The sequence below is a fragment of the Anabrus simplex genome, chromosome 2 (assembly GCF_040414725.1).
Source record: "Anabrus simplex isolate iqAnaSimp1 chromosome 2, ASM4041472v1, whole genome shotgun sequence".
NCBI classification, from domain to species: Eukaryota; Metazoa; Arthropoda; class Insecta; order Orthoptera; family Tettigoniidae; genus Anabrus; species Anabrus simplex.
The window spans coordinates 746,830,189-746,853,571 of NC_090266.1; the positions used below are offsets into that span (position 1 = coordinate 746,830,189).

Genomic DNA, 23,383 nt, shown 5'->3' on the forward strand with positions numbered 1-23,383 from the left:
GAATTCGCTTCACGCTATTATCTGCCACGTTATCCTTATCGTTGAGGACCATGGCAGAGCAAGTATTTAACATTCCACCCGCCTTGGCTCAGCGCGCCATCAAGTACATTGACAAATTAATTATTCTCGCCGATCTCGAGAACCAAACCTTCGAACATGGGTTCGGGTTTGCTGTTGCTAGGTTCGACCAAGAGCGTCAACCGAACTTTAACAGAATGGACAAGAACGTTTACGGTTTATTCATAGACCTCATCTGTACTCCGGTAGAATGCGCAGGTCGACATCTGCGACATTGGTTGCTAGTAGGCATACCTCGGAACATTTTGACGGTAATGTATTGTCTACTATTGCGGTGCAGTCTATCAACACCCCAGTCAGCGCAGCCGATGCGGCAGCCGTCGCGGCAGCGTACATCATCTTCCCAGTCCGCACCTCTGGAGTCTCCACTACTACCCCTGCTCGATCCTCGTGTCCTAGACCACCACATGGATGTCAACACTGAGACAGGAGCAACACCCTCTTCACCATCTCCGACAGCAGCTCCATTATCGGTGGAAGGCACAACCGCTCTTGGTAGGTTTGTATGAGGAGAAATACACCCCTCCTATTCACCATTACCACCACTACCGCCGGGAGTGAGTACTTGTGACTGTGTCTATGCCGTTACGAAACCAGTGCTGACACACCTTCAACGAGAAGAAGGTGCGTTGTGTGGTGTTTTTCTTAAATTTCATATTTAGTGACTTTCTGACTTAAACTTTTCATTTTCACGTTCGTCTTCACTTTGCTCATGTGCTGTGTGCATATAAGATTCGATGTTTAATAAATCCTGCTCAGAACAAGTCTACGTTGTATAATACTGTAATGCTGTTGCCCTGGATATCTTTACTTTTCTATTACTTTTCCTGTAGTAGACTGTTCTGTCATCACATTGGGCGTAACTATATGTATACCATTCTGGTGTGTAGTACGTTATATTACCGTCATGCTGAAACGGTCTGCAGTGAAACACCTCCGACCTCAAGACCGACAACACTCTACGTATTCCTTCAACAGCAATAACCATATATGTTTCAAACAGCCTCTGTTGCACGTTTGTTTACCTACAGAGCTACACATACATTTAGCGTATGACTGTTCATTACCAGTACACTCTTGCTGTAAGCACAAGTAAATGCCACAGAAACTGCGAGTGGTGCAGTTGTGTTCGTATTTGCGTTCAACTACATGCCAGAAGAATATTGTAAGGATATCACGTAAGTATAACATTCTGCACATTTAACCATACAAGGCCTTTAAAATAATTGTTTTCACCCCCTTCACCCCGTAACAACACCTCTGACCCCCCTCTCAGCCTGGAAATGTACCTTAAGACTTAATTATACGTACAACACTCATGTTTTTACGTTCAACAGTTTTTGTGTTAAGGGTTGAAACATGTACTATCGCTAAAATGATCAAATTTCGGTTCTAAATACGATTCTAATGCTTAAATATACAAATTCTTGCATTATGACGTATTTTTTCCAAGTAATCAGTTTTCATACCATTCGCATCCCTCTCACCCACTCACCTGAAAGAGCTCATCGAGACTAAATTTTAGGTAAAAGAATTGTGGTTGTACGTTAAACGGTTGAAGAGGTATACATATTTTTGTGTTTAGTGTTGAAAAATGTACTGTCGCAAAAATAATCTAATTTCGGTTCAAATTACGATTTTTATGCTCAAGCATACCAATTCTTATGGTTTAATGTATTTCTCCAAGTTTAGCGGTTTTCACCCCTTCGCACCTCATCTCATCCCCTCACCTGAAAGAGGTCACTGAGTATTGAATTTAGGTAAAATTATCATGTTAGTACGTTAAACATTTTAAGAGTTATACATATTTTTGTGTTAAGGGTTGGAAAGGGGTAAATATCTCGGAAACAGTGCGTCCTAGAGCTTTCTGCGCCTCTTCTTACGGAATAATTTCTTCATAAACACAAACAGAGTTCGGCAGCCAACCGTCAAATTAATCAGTATCCATAAACCCATAGAGGGAAGGGCAGCCCTCTGTACAACTAAGCATCGTCGATAAACTTAAAAAGGGAAGGGCATCCCTCTAAACAACTTGATGCTGTTATTGTACCCAAAAAGGGAATGGGAATCAGCCGTAATCAATTTCACCAATTCCATATGAGTAGGACAACACTTTGTAAAACTAGTTCTTAGAGGAGGGCAATCAGCCGTAAAACTGCGCTTTATTTTTTGAGTCGTAGCACTTTTAACGGGAGGAGAAGATAGTGGAGGGAGTGGGGGAGGGGTGTCGCAGAAAGTGGACGGGGTGGGACTGTCGCCATCTTGTGCATTAGAATACACACAGCATTTAGTGTCCCAAGATGCCACTAGGCGTCAGCATCGTCGCCATCATAGAAGGGAAATCTTATTCCCATGCGGAGGAGTTTTCGCTCCGTCAGGTTGGTAGCGAGATAATTTTTACCGTCAGGTTGGTAACGCTGCGCCGCCATCTTGGCTGCAATCTTGAGCATTAGAACCATCGAGCACAGAATAACATAGAGATGGCAATGCCTACTGCAGTGCATTGGCTCGCTGAAGCCGAGTTTTGCGCGCATCGCCATGTTGGCATTACCAGCAGTACTATTTATTTCATATCCGAGTCACGTTAATTCCTATCAGAGTCTGTCATTTTAAAATATTCCTGTAACATTATTTCATTGGTTAACGTATCTAACGCAGTATAAAAGTGCCTTAGTCATAATGATAAGTACGGGACAGTCCAGAACACTGTTTTAATCGCAGTACCGGTAGTTTAAAATTCGGAAATATGAGCTCAAATAGCCTGTTATTATATCAGATTGTATTTAGCTCAAATGAATTGCCGATTTGCAACGTGCGGCTAAAAGTAATGGAACATTTTCATAAAGATCTCTTTTAGAGAAAGAATAAGACAGGTTATAGACATTGAATATTTATATAGATATCATATACAGTACACATCCACACACAATATCATATAAAATAAAAATATACACAGTCTGTAGGCCTATAAATAAAATAATACACGGTCAATAATAAAGATATCCTGGAAGAGCAGTAAGTATGAAGTAAATAGGCCTAATTATTATAGAATTGTTGAGGCAAGTAAATCATATAAAGCATAGAGAAATATTTTTACATTAGTACACTTGATAAAATTAATTAATTCATCTCAAGGATTATTTTGTAATGTAATGAAATAACCGTACCTTAAATAACTATATAGCTATATGGACATCAAGTGAGATAAAATAAAGCACATACAACACCCACAAATATTACACTTTCAATGACATTCACATCACATAAAATAATGTACACATGGGTAGGTCTAATATTTTACTACTCAGAACACACAAAACACATTCTAATTGAATATATTTCAGTATGTGTGTTGCATACTAGTAGACAAAGAATTCATTTTTCCCTATTGTCCAGAAAACAATACCAGTTTGGTAAAATGTTGGCAAATTTGAGAGGGATGCATTTGATCATTGTAGTTTCTACAAAAGTGGTGAAACCTTACGGTCATATATCTGTTGGATATTGCTTCAATTAGCAATTGGAAATGATTAGTTTCAAGTTCCTGGTCAAGAAAATCGCTTTTAATATCCTGAAACACCACCCCTATCTTTTACTGAAAGAAGACCATTTAACTTATACTAGTGTCTATAAGGATGCTGAGACATTCTGGACATAGAATTTTACTTTCTAAATTCCTGACTACAAACCCTGCTATGTACTCAGAGGTGTCCCATGTCATGGCATTGTAGTTTGTTTTTCCAGGTAATACAATATAGTCATGATCCAGAAGGCAATGTTGAAGAGATGTTTGGGACAATACCTCAGATGAATACTCTAGCATTCTTGCTTTAGGAAATTATGCATTTATCACATCCTCAGGAGACTTATTCTGAGCGGTCAAAATACTGATTTTGTCCAGTGGGAGAGCGTTTCCATTTCTGGATTCATGTAACTCAGATTTAATTAATATTTTCTTCAATGCAGCAGTGAATTGCCTAGCAGTGGGGTTATTATTATGTCCACCCTGAGATCTAATATAACTAAACAGTCCCTCAAGATGGTCTGACTTACTTTATACAGAGGAAAATACTTCAGTGGAAAGTTTTCTGATGAATCCCCAACAAAGAAATCATACATTGAAATGGTGCACTCAATATCAATAAGAAACCCCTAAAATCCTGTCTTTCTGGTGGATAAGTACGTGGGCTAGTCATTGAATCCCTCCTGTAACTGCATAATGTACTGTTTGGCGTTCGAAAGGAAATCTTTGATTTCAGAAATATTCTGTAATTTCAGAGCTTTCTTAAAGTATTTACCTCTTATACTCCTAGAATTTAGAATATCAAAGAGGATGTTAAATATCTGTATAAATTCTGCTGTAGCCTCAGAACCCTGGAAACCTTCAATGTGTTTACTTGAACAATACAGTAGAGCATCACAAACAGACTGACTTACAACTTGTGCAGCTAATTTGACCTTCATTTTCATTTTCCTATAATGTATGTGTGAATTCCTGACTTTGTTCCCTAGATGCATGCCTTCCTTTTGTTGCAAATCGTTCAACATCTCAATAAAATTCCACTCTATGACCTCATCTGACCCATTACATAAGTATTTCTTGTCACCTAAAGTATTCCTAACCAATTTCAACATGTGGCAAGCATCCAGAAAAAAAGCTGCCTGTTTGGTAACTGGGTGGATGAAATGAGTAACCATATTATTTACATCTAAGTTACAACCCAGGTTTTCAGCTGAAGCAATATTTGTTGCAGCACCATCACAATTCAGTGAAGTCACTGTCATGCTAGAATCATGCAGTGATGTTAAACACTGTTCTGTAAGAGAACTTATTGGTGCAGCTTTTATGCCATGCACAAAAAAGTATCCTAAAGGAATCTTTCAGGAATTATTCACAAATACTAAGTGAAAAACTAAGGCTTCTGAAGCTAATTGTGTTGAGTCATCTACATTATTAATCCCAACATTTACAGACCCATGAAATTTATTGCCATCCCATTCCAAACGTTTCCTTATAGCCATGGAATAAAATAAAAGTGCACAAGTCTTAGTGCCTGTGTACGATGTAAGTAGCTGAAAAGCTTCAGCATCTACACTTTGATACCATCGAGATAATGTTCTAGGGTGTGGAAGACAAGTGTCAAAAGTGTTTCTCACAAATGAATATGACTTTGGAGAAAGAAAAATTAAGAGTAATGGCAAATGCTTTTAACTTCTCATCATACATCTTTTGCACTTTGTTGCATGAAGCCGTATCTTGTTGTCATTTACACAGACACAATGAGGTATCTGACAAACCACTAACATTTCACAGTTCTCATTATCTATCAGAACCTTCCTTTTAAGACCATCAACAACAGTACTTAGTTCAGCCACCTTTTTCTTCATTCGCCTCTTTGTCTGGTGCAATAATTTTATTTTCTTTCTGTCCGCAATTGCTTTGGTTTTCATATGATCTATGTGGGCACTAAAACACGTATCTGCACGTTTATTACAGATAGATTTTTCCACAACACGTACTACCTGGACTGCTGTAGAGGAGTCTGATGAAGGCATTTCCACAGTCTGTGATTTTAAGGACCCTCCTCTCCTGTAAAATAAATTAAAACAATAGTAGGCTTACTCTATAAATATACCGAGCTCGATAGCTGCAGTCGCTTATGTACGGCCAGTATCCAGTATTCGGGAGATAGTAGGTTCGAACCCCACTGTCGGCAGCCCTGAAGATGGTTTTTCCATGGTTTCCCATTTTCACACCACGCAAATGCTGGGGATGTACCTTAATTAAGGCCACGGCCGCTTCCTTCCCACTCCTAGCCCTTTCCTGTCGCCATAAGACCTATCTGTGTCGGTGCGACGTAAAGCAACTAGCAAAACAATCTATAAATATGTATTTCGTCTTATTTCTCACATCAAACGGCTAAAATGAAGAGAAACTAACCTTTGATTTTATTTGTAGGTACTTTGGAAAAGCAGCAAACACAGATGGTACAGCCCATTCCCTCAGCCTTACGACACACAATGAAGTACGATCAAAATCACGTTCAGTAAAGTGAGCTGAACATATGGTGGTGAAAGGTATGCGGGACCAATTTTCCCTTCGTATAGCTCTTATCCATTTCTTCCGTCGTTTATTATCTTTAGGAAAACTGAAGATGATAAAGGGGCTTCTTAATCTATACTGCATGTGCAAGGGGAAAACAATTCGGCACTGATTATTCGCAGAAACTTATTGCTTACCTGTGGAAAGTTATCCCTGGGACTTTTTTTTGAAGCTCTGTTTGCACATCCATACGCTACACAAGTCGGCATTTTAAAATCATAACACAAACTTCCTTTATTTACTTCACACGTGGTGCACTGCTCACTTACTTACACTAACTGGTCTCCAATGTTTTGGTACAAGCAACATGGCGGCCGCTTGTGTCCACTGACTTCAACTCAGACGGCACATTGCCTACTCTATGTTATTCTGTGCTCGATGATTAGAATCTTCTAGCTCGTTGATTAGAACCCACGCTGGGTCACCGAGAGAACCGAACCTGATGTAAACAAGGAAAAATGTGTATGCGTACGTATCCATCCGCGGTCTAAACGCTGATTGGAGAATCACTGGGCTACTCGCGGACACATGGCAGGAACCAGTCTTGAAACTGTCGTTACTTCGCTTGATTGCAGCGATTACATCAGAATTAGCTCTACATAGGCTGTTGCCGGATACCACTGACGTCAACATGTAGTTGACACGCAATTGTGATGCGGATTACGGCACAAATTATACTCACTGTCCGCGAGAAATAAACAACAATGAATGATAAATGGCATCTCGATATTTAACATATCAGAAAAGAAAGGTAGATTTGAATTTATGGCCGAAACGTAAATAGGTAATAAATCAAAGACAACAGCGCATATAAGTAAAACTTCACAAATTTAATATTCTAATCAAATAAAATTCTAGCGAGGAACTTATAGCATAGAAAAGGCAATATTAAAAAAATAATATTTACAGTACTTTACCTAATCAGAATATGATAACGGACGAACGTCTTCCAAGTCGGCGCTTCTTCAATTTCCCAGGTGTTCTTACCAATCCTTGGTGCAGTCGTTCGCTGCGCGCGGTATTAATGCTCCACTTCGAAACACAAGTGAACTCGGATGTCAGCTTCGCAAATCCTTTATAGCTAAAGTCGGGTATTTCTTACAAAATTTATGAAACACATTCAATGCAATTGCCTTCTCGCCACTTTTCAAAGGTTTCCCTTTGCGATGCTTAACGAACTCAGCTCGGTGATCCACATTGCGCAAAAGCAAGTAATGTCTCACTGACTCACTGTATCTGCTTGCTTCCCAAGCTCACAGCTTAACGAAATGGCGGGTCAAGCATGAGCGCATACATCCCTGGTGCTCTTCAATTTGAAATGCTTGTTTATATTAAATAACATTGAATACAAGTAGTTTTTGTATATTTCTCTAACTTAAATTATTTGAGGAATTATATTTCGGACATTTTGCATCTAGGACCGCATTAGTCATGATATGGCTAACGAACTATTTTCATGTCTCCGCGTAGGTGTCCCGCGGCAGCACTAACCAATAAACGTAAACTCAAGCACGTGCTTATCTTTACATCAAGACTGGTTCTCTGGGTGCAATCTACTACTAATTATCTAGTTCAGTTAAGGGACAAATGGAATCGTGTGATGGAAACTGAAGGCTCTTCCTTAGGCCGACTACAAAGAATGTATTTTAATAATTCCTTGTTTTGAGGGCAAGTACAACCATTTTTTGTCAGCTTTGCATATAAATTGTCATATGAACCAAAGCAATTAGAATACATTAAATTTATTTCGCTTACCTGCAGCAGAGTGCTGGAAGGGCGAGACGATCCCACCCTGGGACCAGCCATCAGCTTGCTCACTACCACTCGTACGATGTTAGTCATGAAGAGCACGTTCAGTCCAAGTGAGAGAGCAACGGGCACAATCAGTGTCCGCATGTGTTTGCTCTCATTGATCCAGCAACTGGAAAACAACATAATGTGGAGTGGAATGTAACTGAACATGAAAACAAATAACATCACTTCCTTCTTCTGATCTGTTCTAACCGCAGAATTGTGAGTTAAAGAGTTTAACTCAATTTTGAAACATGATTGGGAGGGGCAGAAGTGAGCTTTGTTCACTCGAGGTGTCATATCATTTCCAGAAAGGTAGTCGAAACAAGACAACCACTCCTGGAGAGACATATGGCCCGAGGATTAACTCAGTCTAAAACCTGTCTAAGCTAACTTGATGACGCTAATTGCAATACCTACTACAGATTACTGATGCTGCGATAAGTGTTCATTGTATCGGTAGAATAATAATAATAAAAATAGTAAATATATGTTTCAATTTTTAGACATCGGACTCACATACGGTACTTTTGCCATCAAAAGGGATTCTTTAACGTGCTATTAAATCTGCCGAATCAGGTCACTCATATTTAATCGGCAAGCTTGACCAAGGAAGGCAAACACGTAACCAAATTCTATACACAACAAATCATTATCCTTCACGAGTCTAGAGCCAAGGCAAAGCATGCAAGCTTGTAGTTCTACGTGACTGTAGAAATCGTGTTTGTAGACCCGGTATCCCCAATTCTGAGTGAAATCCGAACCGCAGGAAGTGAGTTTTATTTCAAAAGTCCCGCATGTATTGGGGTATGGAACACGGTTGACTTTGTGAGAAGTCAAAGACCATGCCATTTGGCTATCTCATCCTGCCATATCTAAAGAAATATCAAGTCCACGTCATTCAACTTCACATTCTTCTTCTGCTGTTTTTCCCACACCCTCGTAAGGACGTGGGTGCAAACCGTGTCGCACATGTCGTATGGTCCTCCCAGGTGGAGGGATATATTTACTTTAGCATGTTCCTGTTGTGGTTGGTAGTGTGGTGAAGAACATAGGCCTACAATCTCCGAGCCAAAGGAGATAACCAGACGTGCGTAAATCACCAACCCGGGCGGAATCGAACCCCTGAACTGAAGCCTAACGTTGACCATTCAGCCAAGGAGATGGACCATATAAGTTTCATCACACATCTTAATAATACGTATGGAGAATATACATCAAGTCTTAATGTCATAAACGAAGGGACGTTGCCTGCTTCTTCGCATACTTGCCGGCGGGCAAGGCCTGTCACATATCTCCAAGACGATGACATGTGAACGACTGTGGAGTGTTCTTGAATTGAAATTGATAGGGCAAACTGGAGATCACATAAAAATAACCTATCCCACCTTCATTTCAACACAAATTTCACATGGAATTACATAGTTCTGAACCCTGTTTGCATTGTTGAAATGTCAATATCTAACCGTCTGAGCCACGGAGGGGGCACTTATTAAAACTTATATACCAGGTGGCTCACGGACGCCGTACTTTCTACTTATAAATGTCCCGCATGTATAAGTGATGTGTGGGGTGTCTACCAACTGAATTTAACAGGGGAACTACTGCCAGCGGGCAGGTTACGTCAGAATATGAAGAGATAAGAAACAGAGTCACACTCGCAGCATGTTACTCAGCGCTGCCGGTCGAATGCATCCTTGCATTCGTAAACATCGTTTTCGACCGCATAGTTCTAGGCTGGTGTATGGTACAACCGCACTATATTTGCTGTCTGCATATCGCCAATGGCTAGTGTGATCAGCAGCGGTGAATACATAGACATTATTTTAAGCTGGACAACCTGGTCGGAATGCAACAGAAGCTCCAAACAGACGTATGTCTTCTACATACGTACTTCACCGAACAATATTAGTTTTTGTTTCATACATGCAACTCTTCCATCTAGTGGAATGTCTACACGTGTCTAAATTAATAAGTTATTAGATTTCATTTACTGCATCTTTGGCGTGTCTACAAACAGTAGCGGCGGTTAGGGGTGGGGTGAGGTGGGACGGTCGCTCCCACCCGCACTTTGTAGAGTAAATATGACATTTTTTCCATTTTAGCCAGCTGGAACTAGGAATTATTTTTGAAAAAGCTATTTGTACAAGCCTTGTTGTCTTATATGCTAAATCTTTCCTTCATTGTATAGCGCTACGGCAAGTAGTGGAGACGTTGCGTGTGCTGTGAGGAAGGGTAGTAGGGGTATTTTTTTTGCCGAGGTCGTGGCCACGGAGTTATAATTCACCCGCTTGCTGCGCGCATTCTTCAGTCTGGCAGTCTCTTTATTGTCTGTTAGTTTCTTAGTGTGTATTCAAATATTAAATGATTATTAATTGCATAAACATGTCGTACATCAATGTAATTGTACAGGGCGATCTGGCCGTGGGGTTACGGGCCCGCAATTGTGAGCTTGCACTCGGGAGATAGTGGTTTCGAATCCCATTGTCGACACCACTGAAGATGGTTTTCCGTGGAATCCCATTTTCATACCAGCCATAAGTTCTATCTGTGTCGGTGCGACATAAAGTCAATTGTAAAAACAGATATATTTAATTGTAATTGTAATTTCAACGCGAGAGAATACCAACTTGACATTCACCGAACTAAATTATTTCGTTTGTATTATGCTTTTTTATAAGTAAATGTAATTAATCAGCCCCGTGGATTAGGCCTATTCGTAATAATAGTTTTTTTTTAAGATTTTGATTCAATGCTGTATAATAAAATTTTCACAAGGTCTCACAAACATACTACGGGGCATTTACTTAATAAATAACATAACACAAAGAAATAATTTAAGAACGTTGGTATTAGCTCCTGTAGAAATAGGATTACAACTGAATATTTTTTTTACAATTGGCTTTACGTCGCACCGAAATAGATAGGATTTATGGCGACGATGAGACAGAAAAGGGCTACGCTTGGAAAGGAAGCGACCGTGGCCTTTAATAAGGTACAGCCCCAGCACTTGCCTGGTCTGAAAATGGGAAACCACGAACGACCATCTTCAGGGTTGCTGACAGTGGGATTCGAAACTACTATCTCCCGAGTGCAAACTCAGAGCTACACGCCCGTAACCCCACGCCACCTCGCCCGGTATAATTACATAGAAGTACGGCATGATTATGCAATTAAAAATAATTTAGTATTTGAATACTCACTAAGAAACTAACAGACACTAAAGAGACTGCCAGACTGATGAATGCGCGCGACAAGTGGGTGAATTATAACTCAGTGGCCACGACCTCGGCAAGCAATATATACCCCTACTACCCTTCCTCACAGCACAGGCAAAGTCTCCATTACTTGCCGTAGTGCTATACAAATTGGTTAGCGGCGACGAACAGCATTTTGTGCGTATTTCCGTCAATAATTATGTTAATAATTAAAGAAAATAAACGAAGGAATTAGCAGATAAGACAACAAGGTTTGTACAAACAGCTTTTTAAAATAATTCCTAGTTCCAGCTGGAATGAAAATGTAATGTGTACTCCACAAAATGGGGGGGGGGGGAGAGGGGAGTGACTGTCCCTCCTCGCCGCACCCCCTAATCGCCGCTACTGTTTGTAGACACGCCAAAGGTGTAGAAAAGGAAATCTAATAACTTATTTATTTATACACGTGTAGACATTCCACTCGATGGAAGAGTTGCATGTATGAATCAAAAACTAATACTAGGCAAATGCTGGGGCTGTACCTTAATTAAGGCCACGGCCGCTTCCTTCCAACTCCTAGGCCTTTCCTATCCCATCGTCGCCATAAGACCTATCTGTGTCGGTGCGACGTAAAGCCCCTAGCAAAAAAAACTAATACTGTTCGGTGAAGTACGTATGTAGAAGGCATACGTCTGTTTCGAGCTTCTGTTGCATTCCGACCAGATTGTCCAGATTAAAATAATGTCTGTGTATTCACCGCTGATGATCACAGTAGCTACTGCCGATATGCAGACAGCAAATATAGTGCAGCTGTAGCATACACCAGCCTAGAACTATGCGGTCGAAAACGATGTTTACTAATGCAAGGGGTGCATTCGACCGGCAGCGCTGAGTAACATGCTGCGAGTGTGACTCTGTTTCTTATCTCTTCATATTCTGACGTAACCTGCCCGCTGGCAGTAGTTTCCCTGTTAAAATCAGTTGGTACACACCCCACACATCACTTATGCATGCGGGACATTTATAAGTAGAAAGTACGGCGTCCGTGAGCCACCTGGTATATATATACACTGTAGCATGAAGACGAGCCTGTCTTATAGTTAGGCAACTCTTTAATCATGTTGCATTAGTGTCGTCTAGTGGCGAGACGTTGGACTCTGAGTGTCTCAGATGGTTGAGGCGCTGGCCTTCTGACCCTAATTTGGCAGTTTCGATCCTGGCTCAGTCCGGTGGTATTGGAAAGTGCTTAAATACGCCAGCCTTGTGTCGGTAGAATTTACTGGCATGTAAAAGAACTCCGGCGGGACTAAATTCCTGTATCTCGGCGTCTACAGAAACCGCAAAAGTACTTAGTGAGACGTAAAGCCATTATTATTATTATTATTATTATTATTATTATTATTATTATTATTATTATTATTATTATTATTATTACTTTAGTCTACCTATAAGTATCGATTTTCTGTTCGGGGTTGTTATCTAGGAGCCAGTGTTGTATCCTTTTAGTGAAAATTTTGAAGGCTAGGATTTGCCATCCACTTAATTTTCTCTCCTTAATGTTGCCACTAACTGTTTTATCTCCACCCAGTCAGTGGCCAATCAGTCGTGATAAAAGGCGTTTGCAGTTGATTGCGAGGTATTTTCTTCTGACCATCTCCTGGGGTACGGACTAGGCGGCTGGCCGCTGGGGGTAAGTATAATGTAGTCTACTCTAAAACATTGAGTGCCCTTCGGGGATACTTTGGTACCTTAGCATGTAAAGTTTAGGGCAGTACCTTCATATTGCTCATTTAAAAAAGTTTTTTGATGTGGTTCCCCATGTCAGTCTAGCTTAAGCAAGCAAAGGGAATGGACATGTCGTGTGGTGTGTGCCGGTTGAGTGGAGTGGAGTAGGAGGGGGCAGTGAACGGGTTAAGTGGAGTGTGACGAGGAAGATGATCGGTATAGAGCAATACCGGGTCATTATCGGGAGATGGCAGGGAAGAATGAAGAAGGCAACTACCAATAGAAAGGAAGGGAAAGTAGAGATGGGAGTGAAGGGGAGATGCTGTTGGTGGCAGCGGTGGTTACTGTGCTGCAGGTTATTGGGGGCGTGGAATTAAATTAAGGCCCACAGAGTAGTGACAACATGAGCTGAGAAGACAGAAGTTATTAGGAAGGTGGTAAAGAAGGTAGTGGAGGAGCTCTGCCCGTTTGAACAGGTAAAAAAGATGTTACAGGAGCAAGTTAAGGAGCACGAAAAGATGAGGCAGTGGATTCAGGAATACACGAAATATACTAAGGCAAAAATGGAAAACAGTGAGAGAGAAATTGTGTCACTAAGGGATAAAATAAAAAATATGGAAGGAGGTGGTAAATCTGAAGAAAGAAATTGCAGACAGCAGTCATGATCGTAGGAAGAAATCAATATTTATTTACGGTGTGGAGGAAGCTAAAGTGGACATTATTTATAAAGTGGTAGATGTCATTCTAATAACAAGAAGATTAACTTCAGTGAGGTCGATATAGATAATGCTGATAGGGTAGGCAAGGTGAGGGGGCGCAGACCCATAAAAGTGTCGCTAATACCTTTATTGATGGCGGACATAGTGACAAGGAACGCCGGCAATCTGTAGAGTGACAAAATCAGGATTAAGGGGGATTTGGGAAGGGAGGGGGATAAGAATTCTAAAATTTTGAAGAAAAATTTAGTGGGAGCAAGACTGCAGGGGTTGAGGGCGTATGTTAGGGGTCAGATACTGATGGTGAGCAATGGGAATAGGACTCGAAGTTGGACAGTGACGAAACTGAAGGCATTGGAAGAGAGTCTGAAGCAAGAAGAAATCAGTAGGTCAGGTGAGGACGTGCATAATAGCAAGAGAGGAGCACCGAGTAGAAGCGACATCATAGAAGGACTCACGGAAGCAGAAAATGATAGGAGGATGGAGGCCTGTGCGAGAAAAGAAATGAGGATGCAGGAAGAGACGATGGGAGGGAAAACACAAGAAATGGCAAGTGGTCATAAGAACGTTTTGAGCGATGAAATAGAAATAAAAGGTGCCTTGGCTAAACGGAGAAGCTTGAGCTTAAAGGAACTATGGGGTAAGAAAGGTAATAGTGACGAAGGCATAGTAACGAGAAGTAAAAAGTCAAGTAGTATTAGTAAGTAAGCTGTGTCGTCCTTAACTGACCCCATATGTCATATTTAAACGGAAATAATTCAGACTTTTAATTATAAACTGCCTTTACATTTTTAACAAAACAGTATTTTACAGAGTAACTTCAATTCAAAATTTCTCCGCATCACTGTAGAGCGCGTCTTCCGGAACGTGCAGCGGTAGCTTTCCGCACTTTCACTCACTCGTCTATAGTATGTTTCATAGTTGAAGTTCGAGTGAAGTCGTAATTCTTTTGTATACAGCGTTATAAGAAACGCCCCAATATCACGTAGTAGGCAGTGTGCGGAGAAGCAGAATTCGCGAAAACTGGCGATGCCGACAGTTGGCGAAAAAGCGTGGCTCATAATAATAATAATAAATTCGTATGCACCGAACAATATTGTCAATGCCGATGAAACTGCATTTTTATTTTATGCCGAGCCCAAAGGGACTTGTGGTACTGTACTGTGTTGCAACGCAGACGGAAGCGAAAGACTTCCTCCCTCGTCATAGGAAAGTTCGATAAGCAACGATATTTTAAGGGCGTCGAGCACTTTCCGTGCAAGCACAACGCATCTAAAACTGCAAACAGTATAGTAAACCAAAAAATGTAAAGCACTTACGAGGAGAAGGGGAGCCAGCATAATTTGTCCTCGTTCTTGAATCATGTTTTTTCCTTCTCCCGTTGCGTAAGGTCATGTTTGGCGCTGATTTAACTAAGTGCATTATTTGACTAATGAATGCACCTTGTTGGATACATTTCGGAAATAGTTCTTTTTTCCATGGCATTTGAAATGTTTAAACTGTGAATCAAGGGCATTGCATGCATTACTGGGTCTTAGAATACTTTGTTACGTGTCAAGGGTTGGCATTACGAGAGAACTTGAGAAGTGCAACGGCAGGAAATCGTACAAGGAGAGTCACTGTACTGTATTGCAATGCAAACGGAAGCGAGAGAGAGATATCCTACAGTCTTAATCCACTTATAAACTTGTCCCAACCTCATTTATTCACGAAACTTCCCTTTTATTATACTGTATATAAGACTGGTGGATGGACATAACACGCGAGCGAAGTCCATCAAATATGAAGGAGGAGGAGAATAATAATAATAATAATAAGAAGAAGAAGAAGCGAGAGACTTCTTACTTCCTCCCCTCGTCATAGGAAAGTTCAATAAACCACACTGTTTTAAGGGCATCGGATAGTTTCCGTGCAAGTACAAGGCATCTAATTTGCATACAGCACAGTAATCCAATGAATAAAGCACTTGCACAGGGGGGCCAGCATAGATTTCTCCTCGCTTTTGAATAATTCTTTTTCCTTCGTTTCATGATATATTTGCCAGTGAGTTATCCAAGTGCACCTTATTGGATACATTTTGGAAATAGATTTTTCATGGCATTGTAAGGTTTTAAACTGTGAATCAGTGTTAATTGCTTGCAGTAATGGGTTTTAGACTATTTTGTGAGCGCCGAGGGTTATCATTTCTTAATTACAAGTTGGCGGTTAATTCGAAATTACGTAATTTGAAGTCCGATTTCTGCGTTTCAAAGACTTTAAATTAACGAGGTTTTACTGTATCGCAAAACTAACATCCGAATGCGCCAGTATGTCTGTTTCAAGTGTTTATATTGCACGAAAAGAATTATCCACCACCGGTCGTGTTACTATCCGAGTAAAAAGAGACCGCGTGTGAGAAGTGTTTTAGGCGTGGTATGTGACGTATTTGTAAGTAATTTAGGAGAGGATTCTAGTGATGCAAGAGACAACGAATCTTCCGATCTACAACAATGAACCGAGCCTATTGTAATTTCAGATTAATGAAATTTCTGTCACCGGAGGAGACCTACTTGTTAATTTTCATGGCAAATGTAATTCATAGCAATGATAATGTACTGTTATCATCTCAGGCAAATGAGCTATATCAGTAAATTTACGCGGAGTGATCTCAAATGTTTGTTTATGCCTACGTTACTCTTTCGATGGAGGGAATTTTAGTTCACTTAATTTTTTTAAAATGAGCCTTCCTAAAATTAGGGTGCGGGTATTATTCGGCGGCGGGGATTATTCGAGTAAATACGGTAATATGCATCATGGTCCAGTTGTGTTCATACTGCTACACGACCGAAGACAACAGGAAACTACAGCCGTAACTAACTGTCAAGGACATGCAGCTCTGAATGAATGAATGATGTAGTAACGATGGCTTCCTCCCGGGTAAATTATTCCGGAGTTTAAATAGTCCCCCATTCGGATTTCCGGGTGGGGACTACACGAGAGGGGGCTATCATCAGGGAGATGAATACTGACATTCTACGACTTGGAGCGTTGAATGTTAGAATTTCAAATCGTTGTGGTAGGTTAGAAATTCTGAAATGGGAGACGGATCGACTAAAGTTAGATGTAGTTCGTATAAGTGAAATACGTTGGCAGGAAGAACAGGACTTTTGATTAGGTGACTACAGAATTATCAACATGAAATCAAACATGGGAAATGCAGGAGTTGGATTAATAACGAATAAGAAAATAGAGCAGCAAGTAAGATACTGCGACCAGCATTGTGAACGAATTATTGTTGTCAAGATAGACACCAGGTCAATGCCCACAACAATAGTACAGGTCTAAATGCCCATTAGTTCAGCAGATGATGAAGAAATCGGAAAAATATATGAAGAGATAGAAGATATACTACAATATGTAGAATGAGATGACTATCTAATTATAATAGGAGACTGGAATGCAGTGGTAGGCCAAGGAAGAGAAGGTTATGCCGTACGAGATTTCGGACTGGGACAAAGGAATGAAAGAGTTAGTCGGCTGGTTGAAGTCTGCACGGATCATAATTTAGTCCTGGCTAATACTTGGTTTAAACACCACAAACGACGGCTGTATAAGTGGACGAGACCTGGAGACACACGAAGGTTTCAACTAGACTTCATTATGATTAGGCAGATACTCAGAAACCAGGTGTTGAATAGCAAGACGTTCCCAGGAGAAGACATGGACTTTGACAACAACTTGGTGGTCATGAAATATCATCTGAAGTTGAGAAAATTGAGGAAAAGAAGGAATGCAAGAAGATGGGATCTAGATAAGTTGAAAGAAAAAACTGTTTGATTTTTCCAAGGAACATGCTGCACAAGAACTAAATGAAAAGGCTGAAGGAAACTCGATAGATGAAGAGTGGACAGTCGTGAAGAATGAGATCTGTAGGGCTGTTGAAGACAAATTAGGAAGACAGGTAATACCAAGTAAGGATCAGTAGATAATTCGGGAGATATTAGACCTGACTGATGGACGGCGAAAATACAAGAATGCAAAGAATGAAGAGGGAAAAAAGAATACAGGCGATTAAATAACAAAGTAGATAGGGAGTGCAAGACAGCTAAGGAAGAATGGATGTAAAATAACTGAAAAATGTAGAAGGTTGTATGGTTGTAGGAAAGGTGGATGCTACATACGGGAAAATCAAGAAAACATTTGGGGAAAGGAAAACTAGGTGTATGAATATTAAGAGCTCAGATCGAAGACGACTTCTAGGGAAGGAAGGCAAGACAGAAGGATGGCAAAGAACATATCATACAATTGTATGAAAGGAGAGAAGTAGACGATAAAGTTCTGAAACATAAGATGCTGTTGATGTTTGCTGAAATGGGAGACCAATTTTGAGGTCAGAAATCGATATAACTTGGAGAGACCTAAATTGGAACAAGGCATCTGCAATTGAATACATCCCTAGAATAAGAATGTAACCAAAAAATTGACAATTTATCAGGAGAGAGGAAAAATACTTAAGGGTTTATTTCATGGTAAAAACTACTTGAACCAATTGCACATGCAAGTGTGCAAATGCGTTCATCTATTAAAATATTTTATTGTTATAACTTAAGGTTTTAAAAACAGTGTATGAATAAAGAAGTGGTACAGTGGATATAATCTGCAGGTATTTGTATATAACACAAGAGAAATCCTCTATATGCAATTGGACACAAATGATAGCAAATAATAGTAGTGTAATAATAAAAATAACAACAATAACAATAAAATGTCAAGAAAATATTTCAAAATATAGATGTGATTTCGTCTACGGCCTTTATTTAAATGATATATTACACCTGGTGATGAACCTACACAAGCGCTGTCCATCATCTTGACTGATGTTACATCCTTGCACCATGCAGGACAGAGTTCTGTTGGCTGTAAACCAGCTTGAAGTTCAAATGTAAGACGTAAGATGACACCTACAGCACAGAGGCGTGTTGGCACACCCTATTTCCATTGAAATCTTACTTTTCGAGAATTTGTTGGTTACATCCCTATTCCGAGGAGGCCTTCAGTTGATGAAATACCATCAGAATTACTGACTACCTTAGAAGTTATTCCATATAGTGTGTGAGATGCAAGGCCGTACCCAGTGGGGGGTGTTAGGGTGTTTAAATCCCCCAAAATAAAATGGAACTTGATAAATTTAAACAGCACATATGGGTTTTTAATTTCAAGCCATTAAATCAATACTATTAGGCAATCAAGCACTTGGAAAATAAAACAATTGAGTTTAACCAATAAAGGCTGTACCGTCTTTGAATATTTCTCTATGAAAGTAGTGAACATGTTTATAGAAAATAATTGGTGGGAAATGTGGACTGTTGAGTTTTCATCGCGTTTGAGGTTCTCCTTACGAGCCTTTTTTTTTGCTTTTGAGTCATGGTTCAGCCTTATGAGAATCAGATGACTCTGGCAGGGTTATACAAAAGCATTTATTCAAAGGAAAGTTCAAAATAATGGAATAATTTGTTTTAGTGACCATCATGAACTATTAAAAATAAGCATGAGCACGACAGATATTCGGTATGAAGTCTAGTAGGACACTGAAACATTGGAGACTATAAACTGCGCGTATTTCTGTACAACCCTTGTCCCGTTTTTCTGCCGGGTTAAGCGAGACGAATCTTCGGAGTGAATTTTTACGACTGGATTCCTTTCTTGACGTCAAACTGATCAGAGGAGTTAATGAGTTGAAATGAATGACGTGATATATTAATCCGGTGAAATCCGGTGCCAGCACATAGCCTACTCCAGTCGCATAGCGTTAAGGGGGCAAGGTTTTACATCTCCATCCGACGGGCGAATCACCATCAACAGCGCCTTATGCACTCAATCCATATGAGCACTGTGGAGAGGTTTGGAATTTCATCCCGGCTTTGGTTCCGCAATCTAGTGATTAGAATTTGCGTACCATCATATCTCCTACACTGCCGGCCAATATTATGATGATGAAAACTTTTCGACCAATGGGAATCGAACCGGCTAACCACGGTGTCAGACCATATAGATTTCACGCCTTAATGATCATGGCCAACAGGCGAGCTGGAGACTACAAACTGCGTACATTGTTTACAAAACCTAATCGGTTGTTTGAATTCGTTACTGTAGACTATGGGAGGTGTCTCTGGTTTCCTTTTTCAGTCTCTTAATGTATATCTAAATCATGATCCACATGAACATATAAGAGGTGCGTCAAAACAGTAAACTAACATCTGTTACAAATTTTTCAGTTCTACTTGCATTCCTTGCCTAAAGATCATCTTTGCAGTAAATCAATGGAGAAACGAAGCGAAGTTTTGTTAGTCTAAAATCTCATTCGGTCATCGTAAGTCTCACCATCGCAACGTTCCGACTCCCAGATAACTGCTTAAATAATCCATATTGATAGTTTGATCGTGATCTCACGAGTTACTTATTCTAATTACAACATATCTACAAGTTTTATGAACACATATTACAAAGTATATAAATAATATTAATGAATACTATTGTTATATATATTTATGTTAGTTAAGTGTTATAGTGTGGGGATGAATATATTTTAAACAGATTTCATACAACAAAATACTTACGTATATTAATAATAACATTTAAGATTTGCAGACGACACTATTCTCCGTGCCAGCAGCGAAAACGAACTTGTTGACATACTAGGAAGAATGGAAAATGTGGGCACTGTGCATGAACTGAACATGAATATGAACAGTGGTAAGTCCAAATTAATGATAATTGGCTCAGGAGCACAGATCCAGATCATAGGTAAATTAAGGGGACTGGAGTTAGTACACGAGTTTGGACTTCGATCAACTATCATTCATACGGGTAATTGTGAGGCAGACATTAGACGACAGTTCAACTTAGGGAGATTTGTAATGAAGAAGCGCTCCAGGGTCTGGATATAACAAACAACACAAGGTCCGACTTGTTGAAGCTCTTGTTTTCTCCGTATTTCTTTATGGTTGTGAAACATGGATCCTAAAGGCCAGAGATAAACAGCGCATCAGTACGTTCGAGATGTGTTGACGCAGAATACAGTGGACTGAAAGAAGAACGAATATGTCCATCATTGAGCAATTCGGCATCCCAAAAAGATCTTTCTTACCGTCCAGTCCGAAGATCCTTCAGTTCTTCGAGCACATCACGAGAGGAGATCGAGAAAACCTTGAGGAATGCCTCATACAATGCAAGGTGGAAGGTATAAGACTTACGGGTAAGGACAGTGTACAGATCGATTGACCTAAGCAGCTCACTGATTTGTCGGCGAGTTGGCCGTGCGGTTAGGGGCGCGCAGCTGTGAGCTTGCATCCGGGACATAATGGGTTCGAACCACACTGTCGGCAGCCCTGAAGATGGTTTTCCGTGGTTTCCCATTTTCAAACCAGGGAAATGCTGGGGCTGTACCTTAATTAAGGCCACGTCCACTCCCTTCGCACTCCTAGGCCTTTCCTATCCCATAGTTATCATAAGACCTATCTGTTTCGGTGCGACGTAAAACAAATTGTAAAATGTCTTTTCAGCAGACCTTAAGAAAAACTGAAAACTGTCAAAGATGGAGAAATTGTAGTTAATTGGAGTGAGACAAGGCTGCAGTTTGTCCTCACTCCTTTTCAATGTTATTTGATTTATTTATTTAATTAATGTAACGTTTTAAATTATTAGTAATTATGTTTCAGTTGTAAATATAATTATTTGAACATTTTATTCACTCTAACATTTAAATTTGATTCGTTTGATTGATTTATATTTTAATTTATTATAACTGACACGTTTTGCACTATTTTCTATGGTAATAGACACAAGTCCGCCTCTGTGTTGTAGTGGTTAGTGTGATTAGTTGCCACCCCCAGAAGGCCCGGCTTCGATTCCCGGCTCTGCCACGAAATTTGAAAAAAATAGTACGAGGGCTGGAACGGGGTTCACTCAGCCTCGGGAGGTCAACTGAGAAGAGGTGGGTTCGATTCCCACCTCAGCCATCCTGGAAGTGGTTTTCCGTGGTTTCCCACTTCTCCTCAAGGCAAATGCCGGGATGGTACCTAACTTAAGGCCACGGCCGCTTCCTTCCCTCTTCCTTGTCTATCCCTTCTAATCTTCCCATCCCCCCTCAGGGCCCCTGTTCAGCATAGCAGGTGAGGCCGCCTGGGCGAGGTACTGGTGATCCTCCCCAATTGTATCCCCCGACCCAGAGTCTGAAGCTCCAGGACACTGCCCTTGAGGCGGTAGAGGTGGGATCCCTTGCTGAGTCCGAGGGAAAAACCAACCCTGGAGGGTAAACAGACTAAGAAAGAAAGAATAGACACCAACGTCCGCCTCTGTCGTGTAGTGGTTAATGTGATTAGCTGCCATCCCTGGAGGCCCGGGTAAGATTCCCGGCTATGCCACGAAATTTGAAAAGTGGTACGAGGGCTGGAACGGGGTCCACTCAGCCTCGGGAGGTCAACTGAGTAGAGGTGGGTTCGATTCCCACCTCAGCAATCCTGGAAGTGGTTTTCCGTGGTTTCCCACTTCTCCTCTAGTCAAATGCCGGGATGATACCTAACTTAAGGCCACGGCCGCTTCCTTACCTCTTCCGTGTCTATCCCTTCCAATCTTCCCATCCCCTCCACAAGGTCCCTGTTTAGTATAACAGGTGAGGCCGCCTGGACGAGATTCTGGTCCTCCTTCCTAGTTGTATCCCCGACCCAAAGTCTCACGCTCCACCACCTCTGTGGTGTAGTGGATTGCGTGATTAGCTGCCACCTCCGGAGGCTGAGTCCGAGGGAAAGACCAACCCTGGAGGGTAAACAGATTAAGAAAGAAAGATTAGACACCAACAATTTTTCACACATTTCTTCTGGAGATCTGTATGGACAAATTTAGAGACTTATATGTCCGGATCCATGGCTAAATGGTTAACGTGCTGGCCTTTGGTCACGGGGGTCACGCGTTCGATTCCCGGTAGGGTCGGGAATTTTAACCATCATTGGTTAATTTTGCTGGCACAGGGGCTGGATGTGTGTGTTGTTTTCATCGTCATTTCATCCTCTTCACGACGCGCAGGTCGCCTAAGGACGTCAAATCATAAGACTTGCATCTGACGAGCCAAAAATGTCATCGGACATTCCCGGCACTAAAAGCCAAACGCCATTTCATTTTTTTCGGAGACTTATATCATAATAGAAGCAATATGGACAAACTGAAATGAAATTTTGTTGATGAGTATAAAAATAAAATAGATTTTTAGCAAAATAATTGTTAGATACACTATTTGCCTGTATGATGGCCACTTACACTCCAGATTCTTGCTCATCGTCATCTAGACTTCTGAGGAGAGTATAGATGAGGACAAATGGTGCAGGGGAAAGCCATCCGAGCACGTACAGCCAGCGAACCAGGCGCGACTCAGATATGAATGTGGCCACCAAGAGAGTATGGAGGTAGAACCCTTCACACAACATCCAGGAATAGTTGCTGACCAGGAAGTATTGAAGAACAACGTTCAATATCTTGCAACCGAGCTGAAAGGAAATCAAAATACATTAGATCAATTCTCCACAATCATATTTGATACAAGGTTTGCAATAGTTTTTATTTTTTGGTTAAAATCATACTACTCTTTGGAAAGTCACTGCATGACCTTTTAAGGGAGAAATGCGAAAACAGGACAATTTTGTTCTGAAGGAATTTTAAAATACAGTATTGGCATTGTTTCAGTATTTTTCATTTGTATGTGGTCACATTAGGCTGGGTAGTTTCCGCGTTGTAAACCAAAT

General features: G+C 40.7%; 1 protein-coding gene across 2 annotated transcripts in view; it reads right to left on the reverse strand.

The window, feature by feature from the left end:
• Window positions 1–23,383, reverse strand: part of Dh31-R (Diuretic hormone 31 Receptor) — a 596,582-nt gene that overhangs the window by 145,984 nt on the left and 427,215 nt on the right. For both annotated transcript variants that reach the window (XM_067139429.2, XM_067139428.2), the window contains exons 5-6: window positions 22,902–23,128; window positions 7,937–8,102 (exon numbers count right to left, since the gene is read on the reverse strand). In XM_067139429.2, coding sequence (XP_066995530.1) covers window positions 7,937–8,102; window positions 22,902–23,128 — 393 coding nt within the window. The remainder of the gene's footprint in view (window positions 1–7,936; window positions 8,103–22,901; window positions 23,129–23,383) is intronic.